This window comes from Malus domestica, chromosome 07 (genome assembly GCF_042453785.1).
Source record: "Malus domestica chromosome 07, GDT2T_hap1".
Classification (NCBI taxonomy): Eukaryota; Viridiplantae; Streptophyta; class Magnoliopsida; order Rosales; family Rosaceae; genus Malus; species Malus domestica.
This window is the reverse complement of record NC_091667.1, coordinates 30,862,034-30,876,136: the sequence shown is the minus strand read 5'-3', so window position 1 is coordinate 30,876,136 and position 14,103 is coordinate 30,862,034. Positions and strand designations below refer to the sequence as shown.

The 14,103-nt window shown below is 35.8% G+C and overlaps 1 protein-coding gene across 1 annotated transcript; it reads right to left on the bottom strand.

The window, feature by feature from the left end:
- Positions 1–4,342: 4,342 nt before the first annotated feature.
- LOC103432898 (adenine/guanine permease AZG1-like) lies at positions 4,343–6,353 on the bottom strand. Its single transcript, XM_008371114.4, has one exon. It carries the CDS (start codon positions 6,194–6,196, stop codon positions 4,466–4,468), a length of 1,731 nt encoding a protein of 576 aa, XP_008369336.1. The 5' UTR covers positions 6,197–6,353; the 3' UTR covers positions 4,343–4,465.
- Positions 6,354–14,103: the final 7,750 nt, after the last annotated feature.

Here is a 14,103-nt window from a genome sequence, read left to right as displayed (position 1 = left end):
AAGCTTCACCTGCACACGAGGGACTTTCTTATATATCCCAAGGTGCATGCTTCATGGTTAGATATCGCACATATGTGCCCCGAGATACTAATGAATTTCTAATTAGCTTTTCTATCTCTATTTTTTTGTACATATTATACTCACTTTGGAATCGAAGCAATCTTATGAAAATCACACCTTAACACTTTACGTTGTTTTAAAGTTAACTTGATTTTTACATCAACAAAGACATTGCTAACACCATCAGAAATCTATAACATTCGCTTTTTTCAACTGTTTTGGGTCAACACTAGAACAAGTATTAATTTTTAGTCTGCATGTGATTACACACATATAGGTACAGACGTGCTGCAATTTGATTGTGTTATCATTAAATTAAAGGAAAACTAATGAAAATGACTTGAAAACCTTGAGTTTTAACGATAAAGATAAAATAAAGGGTAAAGTAAATAGTACCATGATTGATTTTTTAGTGTAAAATGTGGTTTTTCATTAAAATGAACAGTACCGGGAGTTTTTCGTTAAAATTCCCTTAAATTAAACCCAAACCCATAAATTAATATAATTTAACCATTAATCAGGAGGGTTGGAGACGGAACCAGATCCCCCTCTGGATCCAATAAAACTGAGTATGCTGAGCAGGCCATCTGGGCTGTTGAAATTTGATCCAACGAATACAAACAGGAGGCCCTTTAAAGTTATAATAATTGTGGCCGTTGAATCATATTTCAACTGCCCGGATCACCTACTTAACAAGTTCAGTATATATGGATCCGGAGGGGATCGGATTCCGTTGGAGACCATCAAGTTAGTGTCAGAAACACTAAAAAACATATGTCTAACAAAACTGGGGTCATTTCACATGAAACTTCCTGCACACCTGCACTACTGTGGCTACAAATCATCAAATCACAATCTAATTTGTCTTGGAAAAAACCTCCAAAACATGACTGTTTTAGAATTAGAGGGAACACATCCAACATGTTTTGATGTTTCGTGTCATATCAACACAAGAATATGTTCTCGAAACCCTACTTTGCAATCCTCTCTAACCTTTTTTTCCTTATATAATTTTCACTTCACAAAAACAATTAGGGTTATCAAACAACAACAAAGAATTATCCTACTAAATAGAATCAGTTGAAATTTACTGCAATTCTTTTATGATTCATTATCATAAGGATTTGTTGTGAGAACGGAAATGTACCTTATTGTTCTTATTAATATTTTAATGATTTTTACCCCTCCCCCTTTTTTGGAGTCTAATTTAGACAAAAAATAGATAGAGAATAGTAAAGAGAAATTCTTTTTCTGATAATTGAACGCCGTTATAGGTACATTTAACATGCATTTTTCTATTCCAATCCTTTAAGTCCTCATACCAAATTGAAATAAAAGTATATGGACGATATTTTTTGGAGTACAAGTTGTTGACTACCTGACGTTCTCCTCTTTTCTTTTATCCAAATTTGAAACTGACAACATAAAATAAACTTATACGGACGAAGTTTAACTTATCATGCAGTAGCAAAAAGAATAATATTATCATCTGTCAATTATCTGCTAAACTAGCCAATGATCTATCCAAAGTCTCCTGCCAATGTACGTTTGTACATATAAATAATCTGAGTCTCAATTATTTGTACACAGTAAGAAAGGGAAGAAAATAAAGGAGGATTAATTATCTGGTTGTGACTTTGGAGCATACTTTTCGATCAATCAGTTAAATCCCCACTAGAACAACACAGGACAGATGTCTGGTCAGTGGAGTGGTATCAAAATCGCCCACTATAAACACTGACTGCTTGATTTAGATGGTCGGTCCCCTTTCAAGAGCATTTTAAGTTGTGGTTTATAGAGTCCATTTAGCATAAGCAAAAGTTACTAAGCTCAAGGTTGTAAAAGATGTTAGGCGTTAGTTAGGTGGCGGACTATAATCTAACTTCTAGGCGGCTAGGCAGGGTCTAAGCGGACTAGGCAGATTTAAGTAAATTTATGATATATTATATAAAAAGTGCCCATTTATACTTAAAAAGCACATAATTGTATTGAGATACATAAATTGATAAATAAAATGATATATAGATCATGAAGTACTAGACCATATTGAAAATATAACGAACACACATATAATTAGTGTTCATTCAAGTATTCAATAAGTCTCTTACATTTATTGACAAAATAAAATGCAACATGAAAGTTATCGATTTTTTACCTAAGTGAGAGTCGGGACCTAGGCGGGCTAGACGGACACCTACGTGGTTCTAGGCGCACTTTTTTAATTTTCAAACACTCAAGAACAAATCGGTGTGGTTGCCAGCCTTCTAGCGCCTAGGGCCTAGGCGGCGCTAGGCGGGGATTTTTAGAACATTGACTAAGCTAGATAAAAATATTGATACACAAATCATACTTTGATCTAGTGGTAGAAATTGTTTAGAATATCGGTATCGATAAAAATGTCGATACACAAAATTGTGAAAAATTGTGAAATATCGATATCGATATCAGTTGTCTTTGATAAAAATAGTGAAAATTTGCTAAAAAAATGTAGACATTTAAAATAAAACTTTAGAGAATGTATATGTAATTTCTTGATATTTAACATGTCGAAAATATTGACGAAATCTATTGATTTTAGCCGAAATTTAAGAGTTTCTCTTATATCTTGTGAAGTTTAGGCTTCACCCCATTTTCTTATCTTTATCTAATTTTTTTCGATATTTCCATGAAAATTTCGACTATATCAAAGAAATTTCATACAATGATTGTCTTTGCTTGGTTAGAAGAAGTCTCATGTGTGATTCATAAGGATGTCTGATCGATATAAACGGTCATCATAAATATTTCACATCTTTATCTGATTTTTTTTCAATATTTCCATAAAAATTCAACTGTATCGAAAAAATTTCAAACAACGATTGTCTTCACTTGTTTACAAAAAGTCTCATGTGTTATTCATAAGGATGTCTGATCGATATAAACAGTCATCCTAAATACGGTTTTCTTTTATTGTTATGTCGAGCACTATTATGGATGTTCATATGGTTAGAGGAAGTCTCAGATCCAATTCACACGAAAGTACGATTGATACATAGTTTAACCTAAATATAGTTGGCTCGTCTGCGATGGTCAAACTCTGATGTGGATGTGTTGTCGAGAAACCTTGAGATGAGAATCAATTGTTACACGGAATATGAACTTGATTTCACGTGTCCTGGTTGGCCTTGGCCCGATAGAAGTGGCTAGTGCCATTATTTGCTTGGTTTAAGTAAATACTTTATGTCATTAATCTTATCTTGTTGCAATTAAAAAAGTATACTTTATGGATTATGCGAAACTTCTTTTTCTATTTTTAATATTATATGATATAGTTAATTACTAGAAAAAGGCAATTGCAAAGAAGAACCCATAAATAGTACTGGATAAAAGAAAGGGAAAAATACATATATAGAAATATATATTTTTTGCATTATTATATTCTCCTTGGAAATATAGTAATTAGACCTGAAAAATGGGCCGTGTTTATCATGGTTGGGTCGTTTTTATGCTACAGTTATCTTAACAGGTTCGTAACAAGTGATCCAAGAACGTTCTAATTCGTTAACAGATTGTGTTATGTCAATCTCTACTATGTCTAGATCTGGCAAACAATATCTTATTTAGTTCTTAATAGATGACCCGATAACAACTGAACACGTTAACGTGTTTTGAATAGGTTACCCGATAACGACCTGACTAGTTAACATGCATACTTAAAATTTGTTATTTTCATGTCATATTAACGAATCGTGTACGAAATTGCCAGAACTCAATAACCATGGGAGAGACTCAAAACCAATTTTCATGAGGATTTTACAACATATTTTGATGATCAAATGATAAATATCTTAATCCGGTTTGTTCTTGGTTTTGGGAAAATAAGCACGGGTGATTTAAAAAGAAACCAAATAGATAAAAAGATCCAAGTCATCTAACATAATTAAGGGCTTCTTCGTGATTGTATTCTTTTTTTCTTTTCTTTTTTTTTAAATAGTTAAAAGTATTTTAGAGAACCAAATCGCTTTTAGCTATATTTTGTAGATAAAATCTAAAGCGTGTTTAGATCGTAAAACCACTTCTAGAGATTCCAAGCGCATTTCTAAGAAGCACTTGAAAATAAATTTTTTACATATTTATAATGAAAACTTCTAACTGAGCGCTTATGAACACACTCATTACTATAAAAGCAATGCAAACAACCCAAATACAAAATGAAAAGAAAAATAAAACTAACAGCTCAAGTGAGTAACATTAACGTAAATCAGCTAAACATCGTTTGTATACAAAACAAAATAACTATCAATTCCGAAAAATAAAATTAACATAAATCCAAAAAGTCTAGCAAGACCTTTGAAACAATATGTAAAATATGTACATTTTTCCATGAACCACCCCAATTTTGTTACATTTGGTGAAATTAAAAATATCAAACTCCAATTTCTAGCACTTTTGCATCTTTTTCTCTGCTTTGATCATGTGCCCCATTGACCACAACACCTCCTCCTCCTTCCCCCTTTAAAAACCCTAATTTGACCAAAAGTTCATGGCCCCAATCCCCTACGTGCAACACTGCGAATGTTCCGATCCCACCTATCAGCCCATACGCTATGGAGTAAGTCAACGGCATCAAAATCAACGTCACAAAGGCCGGAATCGCCTGCCTCATGTCGTCCCACTCAATCTCCACCACTGATTTCATCATCAGCACCCCAACCAAGATCAGTGGCGGCCCCACCGCCCAAGCCGGTATCGAAGCCAGTAGCGGCGTGAAGAAAAACGCCAAAAAGAAATACCCCGCCACCGTCAACGCCGTTAGCCCCGTACGTCCACCCTCCCGTATCCCCGTAGAGGACTCGATAAATGCTGTCACGGGTGACGTGCCCAACAAGGAACCCACCACAATAGACGAAGCATCCGACATGAAAGCAAAATATTGACCCTCGAAATTGCCATTTTCGTCTGAGAATCCGGCGAACCGGGCCATGGAGTAGAGAGTACCGGTCGTGTCTAGTATGTCTACGTATAAAAACGTAATTAGTGCTTCCCAAAAATACCCCTTCCCGATACTCTTAAAGCTTAGTGCCCCGGCCGTACTCTCAATCGTATGTATATCAACCACCTTCTTGAAGTATTCATACGCCGAGTCTCCTGCATCCGTATTGGGAAACGCCGTTACTTTGGTGTTACGGAACCATGAAACGGCCGTTACGAAAACAATCCCGTAAATCATCGCCCCCTTCACATTTTTAACCAAACAATATGCAATAATTACGAAGCCGACCAAGCCGAGCCAAAGCGTGGCGCTTTCCATTCGGTCTCGGAGGCACATAATATCCCCCGAAACGGCACCACCCTGGACCAAACTAACGGTGCCGTTAACTGCTGTCATGACGGGAGCCAAAGATGCCCGCGAGGAAGCGGGGCAGCCTCCGAGCGTCACTAACGTCGATGAACTGTACCCGATTAACCCGATTCCCTGATTGTTCTGCAACCCGATAAACGCCAGAAAGAGTCCGATACCGGCGGAGGAGCTGATCCGAACCGGTTTTGGAACCAATTTCGCGAGCTTGGCGCGCAACCCGATTGCGGAGATGAAGAGGAAAATCAAGCCTTCGATAAACACGGCGGCCAATGCGCTCTGGTAAGAGACATTACCCGACCCATGAAACCCGACGACGGTGTATGCGAAATAGGCGTTGGTGCCCATACCCGGAGCTAAAGCGAGCGGGAGATTCGCGAAGGCTCCCATGATTAAGCAGCCGATGAGGGAGGAGGCGACGGTGGCAACGATGAGGTCTTTTCGGACTTTTTCCAAGCAGGCGGAGTAGCCCGGGTTGACCGGGTCGAATTTGCACGTGGAGTCCGGTTGGATGACCGACCCAGTGCAGTTTTGGAGGGACTGGGTCGGGTCTGAGCAGAGAGGGATGCAGTCGGAGACGGAGCAGGTGCCACCGGAGTCGGAAAGAATGGAGGCGTTGACTGCGAGGATGTAGGCCATGGTGAGGAACGTGGCGGTGCCGGCGCGGAGCTCGGTGGTGAAAGTGGAGTTGCGCTCGGCGAGTTTAAAGTGCTTGCCGACTCGGGTTTTGGCGACGTAGTTGTTGAGCCGAGTTAGGGATGAAGGCGGTGGCGGCGACTCGTGAGCCTCCATGTCCATCGAAGTTTCGGTTGTTTTGTTCCGTTAGGAGAGATTGATAGCTCGGAAGCCTCTGCTAGTGCTAGGGAGTAGGTTGTTTGTTTAGGTAGGTTTATACATTGAGATGTCGATGTGGGGTTGTTTTGTATTGTAATTTGTATGTGTGGGGTTTTATTTATAAATGTGTGATGCTAAAGACACCTTTAAATGTGTGGGGTTTTAGATAAATGGGTGGAGAGATTTTGTGGAAATATGGTTCGGTATACCAAATGTCATAATACAAGTTGTTGAATATTTGAAAAAAAAATTTACAACCACATGTATTATGACAGTTTGTGTACCGAGCCGTGTTCTCGGCGCAATAAAATATTTTCTCAAATTAGTGATGTTAGAGAGATTATCTAATCTGAATTAAAGTTTGCTGAATACATGAGGTGACACTTTGAAAAAAAATTCAACTATTAACCGCAATATCACATAATCTGCAAAATATGATTTAAAAATATAGTAGTCAAAACATTTTCTTATATAAATAAGAATCCGAGAGGGAGAGGGGATCTTTCATGCAGTGAAAAGTATCTCCGAGATCAAATGGTATTTCTGTTGGATAGCGTTGATTTTGCGTTCAAGGTTCGTGCTTGCAACGTTCTGTCATGCATGCAAGTAGGCTTTTTGCAGTAATGCATAGATAAGATAACGGAGAATCCGTGGAGTCTCTTTAGCATTTCTCTTTGAAGTAATGTATAGATAGTCACTTCAAAGAAAAACGTAACCGTAACTTAATTTTCTTCATGTGTGAATGTGGTGTGAACAATATTAGCTGTTCTTTTGAAAATTTGGAGCATCATCATAACTTTTTTCCCAATCGAACTTTTAAATGATTTATGAAATTATTGACCAAACCCACCTAGAACCTATGACCAATCGCTGCTTGTTTATATAACGGCAAAGGTTGTAAAATGTTGAAAGTCAAAGTATGATCCATCCTACCCACATTGATAAAGATTTTAGGACTTTTTAGTTTTTTTTTAAGGTATTTTTCTCAATTTTTACTTGGAATGCGGTAATGTAACAAAATAATTTTGTTGTTCTCTTTTATTATAACACGTAAAGTAATATACCACGTGACTCAAAAATGGAGCCCGCTAGTAGTTGTCTTAGGCTCCAGCACACCCTAAATTTTAAAAGATGAGAATTTTTTATGTTAAAATAAGCATGCCGTGAAAAATTCAAGCCTAATATTGCACGAAACAAAAATTTAACCTACTCCTAACACTTAAATCTCACTCCATACTAGAAAAAAAAAATTAGTGACTTGTGTTTCATGTTCTCATTTTCCCATGATAGTAGGATTCAACCACTACTTTTCGTGTTGACCATCAAAAGAAGAAACCACGTACTGGTTTTGGTTCATAGAATGTGGGAGGACGTAGCAAAGTGGCTGCCGCTGTCCAGTTCCGAATTTTGTCCCCAAATTTTTAAAAAGTGATCGCAGTTAGGGACAAATAAAACACAGCAGTACCTTGAGGTGGAAGTTGACCTCCCCCACCACCCCCCAAAAAATAAAAATTTGTACCACAATTTCCTTTTGATATTCGGTACATATAAATATATACACACACACATATGTATATATGTATATATTACTCACTACAAAAAAAACCACTTGTGAACGAAAAATATTCATCCGCTAAAGTACAGTGGTTTACGTTAGTGGTTTGTTGTGTAACATGTAAGGCGATGGACATTTATCAGACAAAAATTGTTGCACAAAATCGGAGTTTAAAAATTTTAATTGAGGAATTTCAGACTCCGTTGGGCAAGTAGACATTTCCGGAAGACAATGCCAACCAAAACTTGTTACTAATTTAACATTTTTTTTTTCCAAAAATCGTTAAGAAAACTACGGCATGTTTGTTTTTTACGCGGCTTTTATACACAACTTGGATAACACTCCCTAATAGTATTATTTTCCTTTTCACATTATAAAATTAAACGGGATTGGGAATGGGGGGATATTCAATTCTTAACAGCTGATAGTCTTGATTATTATTAGTATTTTGTTTATTTTTTAAATGAACACTAGCAATTAATTTAAGCCTAATTACCAATCGGAATCAAACCTTAATTATCTGCTTAAGAATCTTAGCTGCTTGCTTAAAGAAAATGATGCATCTTGCAAACGCATGCAACAGTGCACAGATGGAGCCAGGAGGCTGGAGCTATATATAATAAAGTGGTCCAATTAAGCAAAGAGAGAAAGCTAGTGGTCAATGTGCAATGATTTCCACCTTTCAAGGATCTAGTAGTGGATTCCACGTTATTGTTTAACTCTTAATCCAAGCTGTTAATTAACCAGTAAAACGCGTTCTATGAACTGATCATGATAGCATGATGAAAGGGGTGGCAATGGAGAGAATTTATCTTGACATCAATATATTATTTTAGGATAGTGTTATCCACACACTTATTTTTATTTCTCACACACCTCTCTCAATTTTCGGTTATCAGGTCGAATGAAATGAAAAAGATCGATGACAAAAAATTAACAAGGGTGTATGAGATGTAAAAATGGGTGTGTGAATACACTTTGCATTATCTTATTGGCACCAGTGATGAAATAGATTATTATCATGTATTCAAATAGTACATTATATTTCGTTAGATATGTAATTGTCACGTGATGTCACTGGTCGCAAGAAATAATCTCTCGTGACAATGGGCTATATTCCAGTTTACTTATTTATATATTGTATTAATTAAACAATGTTAATATTATTAACCACATGCAATAAGTCATATATATTAGTGCATGTTTCAAGTCGTATTAAGGTGTCGTATCGTGTCCGAAACATGCATATGCCACAGTGTCAGTTGTCTATACAAATAATCTTGGGAATTAACATTGACACTCCATAGTTTCTATATTTTTCGAAAGGAAAAAAAAAAAAAAACTCTTATAAGTAATGCACAATCAGATTTCTAGCGTGCTAATAATAGTTCCCATAATCTTGTTCAATTTAATCAGTTTGCAACCAAATTTATTTCTAACTAGAGGGCTAAATGTCATTAGCCATGCACTCTTCCAAAGCTTTATGGAAGACAAATTGGGAGTGAAATCTTCCGTATCGTAATTCATGCAAAGTTACGACTACGTAACATGATTCATGAGAGCCAATACTAACCAATGGCCCTTAAACCCTAATTATTTGAACTGGTGAAAACAGATATTCATCATCATCAAGTGTAAAGATAAGCTTGGTCTTCAATTATTGGGTGACAACTTCACGAGAGCAGTAGTGTCCTAGTTGGTCAGGGCACAGTGGCTTTCAGTATTGAATGCTGCATCTACTTCCATAGGAAACACGACCAGATATGGCAAGAAAAGAAGACTCTGTGTCTCTCATCAGATCAAATTGCATTATATGGTTTTATGTCCTAGCTACCCAGCAGCTCAGAAACATGTACGTACATATTAGTATATGACCAAAAGAGTATAGTAAATGAATCGGGCTCAAGGTTGTGCGAGTTAGGTGTATTCTGAGCAGTTTTTTTATGTATCGAAGCATGACCACGTGGCATTAATGGCAAGCCAATCTTTTTTTCGTGTAGTCCAGATAAACCATGAGATGGTAGAGTACTTTTGGCCTATGGTGGCCATAAGGAATGCACTCATGAGAGGTCGAACTCGAGTTTAGAGTTTCAAACCTTTGCTTGTTTTGCACTAAACCAACTCCTTGTGACTAGCGTTATTACTTTATATAACACGTGAACTTGTTTTTTTTGTTAATATACATTAAAAGTATGATGCATCAACCACATCTTCCACCTTTGTTATAACAGGTAAAAATAATACACCATGTGACTTGTATTTCCAGTAATAAAAATTTCTCGTGTGTTAAAGAAACCCTAAGAAGATGCCAGCTAGTGATGTTGAAAAAACACCATTCAGAAAAGAAGGAGCCCTTTAATTTCCATGCATGCCAAACCGACCAACCTGTTCCGCGACTTTCCACGGGCAAATCATTTTTACCTGCTTCCATCGTAATTAATTATAATAAGATGGTTTATGCAATCAAAGCATGATTGGTTATGCTTCTTAAGCTGGATAGCATTATTTTGCTACTTTCTGTGGGGTTATATATAAATTATATGGAGGTAATGTAAAATTTCCTTTAGGTGATATGAAATTTCCTTTAGATGATCATGACAAGCACATAGGATTAGATTTCGGATTAAGCAGTAATTTCTTTCTTGATATGAAAGGTTGGGTGCCATGCAACCCACCATTTGAGGAACTTTTCAAGGTTTTCAAAGCCCCAGAAAATAAGAGAAATACATTGTACAAAGTTTCCTGCTAAATGTCTAAGGGACACTGATGGAGCACAATTAAAAAATACATGAAGTTTAGTTAGTTTGTGAAAAATGACATCTCATACTATCATTAGTTAGCTGGACCCCCTTTTTTTGCCCACTTGTATAATCATGGCATCTAGGTACTTAGCGAATTAATTTGTGCTTTATTTTGATGATATAATTGTTAAACTTAAATGAACGATTGGTTGCACTTTCATCGACTACGCTTTGATGTATAATTATTGAACATTTGCATACACCAGCGGTTGGTGATAAGTTTACGCATTTTCACACTCTATATATGTGTACGTACACTATCACATTGTATAAGGCAAAGTTCGTTCATACTACATAATTAAGTGAGATGTGCTTAATTTAAGAAACATTTCTTATTCCCTAATCAGAGGAGTTTCACTGAATTTCCCGACCAATTTAGACAAAAAGAAAAAGAAATTCACTTACACACTTGGTATTGGACCCACAATTTCCATACTGTGGCACTTTTCTCTGATTCATCCATGGTGTGGGACTTTGAATGGCCAAGAAGAAGTAAGAGTTTTGTTTATCTTTTTATTTTTTTGTGGCACTCCACAGTCCACACTCTACATCTTATATACACATATCTTTGAAAGCATGCAGCAGGACAAAGCTCTTTCGGCTTTCCTTTGTTTAGTGAAAGGTGATTTGATGTTGAAGTACAAGTTGCTCCAAATATCACAATCTTTCTATCTCTCAAGGACTCGATCCCATTTGTTGCGTCCAGCCACGACCATCCAAATTAAAGATCCAAACTTTTCTTTTTAAACAATATTGGATCGGATCTACAATCCATTATAATCCTAACCATTTTTCATTTTATCAAAGTTTAGACGGCAGATCGTTACCTAGTTTAATTCTAACTCATTTTTTTGTTCTTTCTAATCTGCTCCACTAACTCCAATCCTAAGGTTAGGGCTTGATGCTTAGAACTAAGACGTCTGATAATAACGAAGAGGTGTAGCTTCTTCCTTCAATGTGTGACGGTCGTTTGCTTGGCAACTACGTTTTTCGTGTTTTTTTATTTATTTTATTTTTGGAACAAATGTTTTTTGGTGGTTTATATAATAGCTAAAATGGTTATAACTTATAGTAGCCTGATGGTTACACATGTGACATGACAATAAAGAGAATAAACATCATGGAATTCATTGATTTTTGAGTTCGAGAACTAAGGAAACAAATTAACCCTACAAAACCAATTACTCAAACTTTCAATCTTTTAAGATAAAAGTAGTAGAGCCCATTCACATCAAGCAGGTCAAGTTTCATGCATCCATTGATTCTATACATTTTCAAGTGCCCAATTTTTAATATTTTTTTTTAGTCACTCCCTCTATTTCAATATTAATTATCTTTAAATTAAAGTAAATTATGTTCATGGACCATATTAAAAACAAAAAAAAAAGATGAAAAAAGAGAGTATAATGCATGTGATATGTGTCTTATGCATGTCATATCAAAAGATTAGAACTCAAGAGAGGAGAGACTGAATGATGCTATAGCTTTAGCAAGTGGAGAACCCCCTCATGGCTTATGGGTTGGAGACAATTTAGGATAATTATGATATATTTATACCATCTCTTTCTCCTGTCTTCTTTGTCCATCTCCAATGGGACAGTGGAGAACCAAGTTTTGTTTTTTATTCTATGGTTTTTCTAAAGCATTTTGTATGATGGAAGAAATCATGTGGGCTCGCTCATCATTACCCTCTAATCTAATTGTAATTAGTCCCATTGATGGAACCGGAAAATTTCTCTTAACAAATCTATAGAGAAGATGATTCGAATTTAAATAAACACAATGTCTTGATCAACTAGTTTAATTTTACTTTTGTTAAAACGGAAAAACTTAAGAACATGAATCTAATAATAATGATACTGATAAATGTTTATAATCATTCCAGAAACGGAAAATTTTATTTTAGCAAAGCAATGTACAAAGTACTTTAATTTAGATGGAAGGTGATTTGAACTTAACATAACCAACTAGTTTAACCTACATTTAGTAAAACGAAAATCTTAAGAATATGGTAAACATAGTAATAATGATACTGCTAACTGTTGATAATCTTTTTCCCTGTAATCTCCAAAAGGACAAACCCTAACCTTTTTGATTAATTTGAATACTGAAAAAACAATTCCGAATCGGAATTTGAATCATGAGTCAAATCCCTGTGGGTTACAGGCTTACAGCAAAATACCTGCCGCTATTCCACCAAGGGTCACGTGGCCGAAGCATGTGATCCCATGTCGATTCAGGTAGACCAGATTCTGATTAATGAAAAATGGTTGGCCTCTAAGTTCCTGGACTTTCAGAGGTGGCAAAACAAAAACAGAAAATATGTTTTATCCTTCGCTTCCTCACAATATAATTAAAGGAAAATTAATGAAAAGTGTTTGAAAACTTTGAGTTTTAAACAAAATGACAAAAATATGTTGCAAGTGAATAGTACAATAAGTGACATTTTAAAGTAAAAATGATTAACGTTAAACATAAATAGTACCAGAAATGTTTTGTTAAGATTCCATGTATTAATTTGTGCATTTCTTTTTCTATGCGTCTCGCTCCATTTCGGTGCCATGCAGCATTCAATATTGGAATATGCTAACATGGGGTCATGCCAGCTGCTCCAAATGATGATGATGATGATAGAAGTTAGGCACCTTTATGATGACAACTTGACAAGTCACCAATGTTTAAAATATCCATGAAATTACTGTCAGAGTATCCAAAAAAATTAAGAATTGACATGGAAAGCAGAGGTGAAATGCAAACTTTATCCTATATCGGTGAGATATAGGAAAAATCAATAAACATCGACGATATTTATCGATTTACTATAGCAAAATTGTTGGAATCCATTGCAGATTTCGAACTTTTGATTTTTTTATAGCAAGTTTTCTCTACTTTTGACTAAATTTGAATGAGTTGATATACCTACATATTACAAATTTTCATAATTTCCGTCAAAGACAACCGATATTGATATTAATATATCTATCGGTATTTCCATAAATTTGCATATTGCATTTTCACCTATATCGATATTTTAAATATTGAAAGTGACGCATCGGAGTGAAATTTATCTTATCAGACCCTAACATTAGATGTACTCTGAATCAATTAGTGCATGTGCGAAGGCCATCCAACTCGTATCTATACCTAATGCTTACTATTAGGGTTTGCGTAATAAACTGGCTTCTTATTGAAATGCATGCATGCACTAATACAAGAAGGATGCGTAAAATGTAGTGGTGTGTATCATGGATGGTGTGTTTAAGTATACTTCACCTTGATATAAAATTAAAATGAATAACATAACGGGTATGGTTCGATTTCGATTCGGTTTGACAAGCTCTATTTAGTTTGGACGAATTTATTAGTTGGGTTTGCCTCGTCATCTCGTATGAATCCTAAACCTAAAATTCTACTCCTCTACGTAAATCTATTATCTATCAACAAACTCAACGAGAAACAACAAAACGATGATAAATGATGTGACGAGACGGTGGTAGAGATGGAGGCTTGAGACT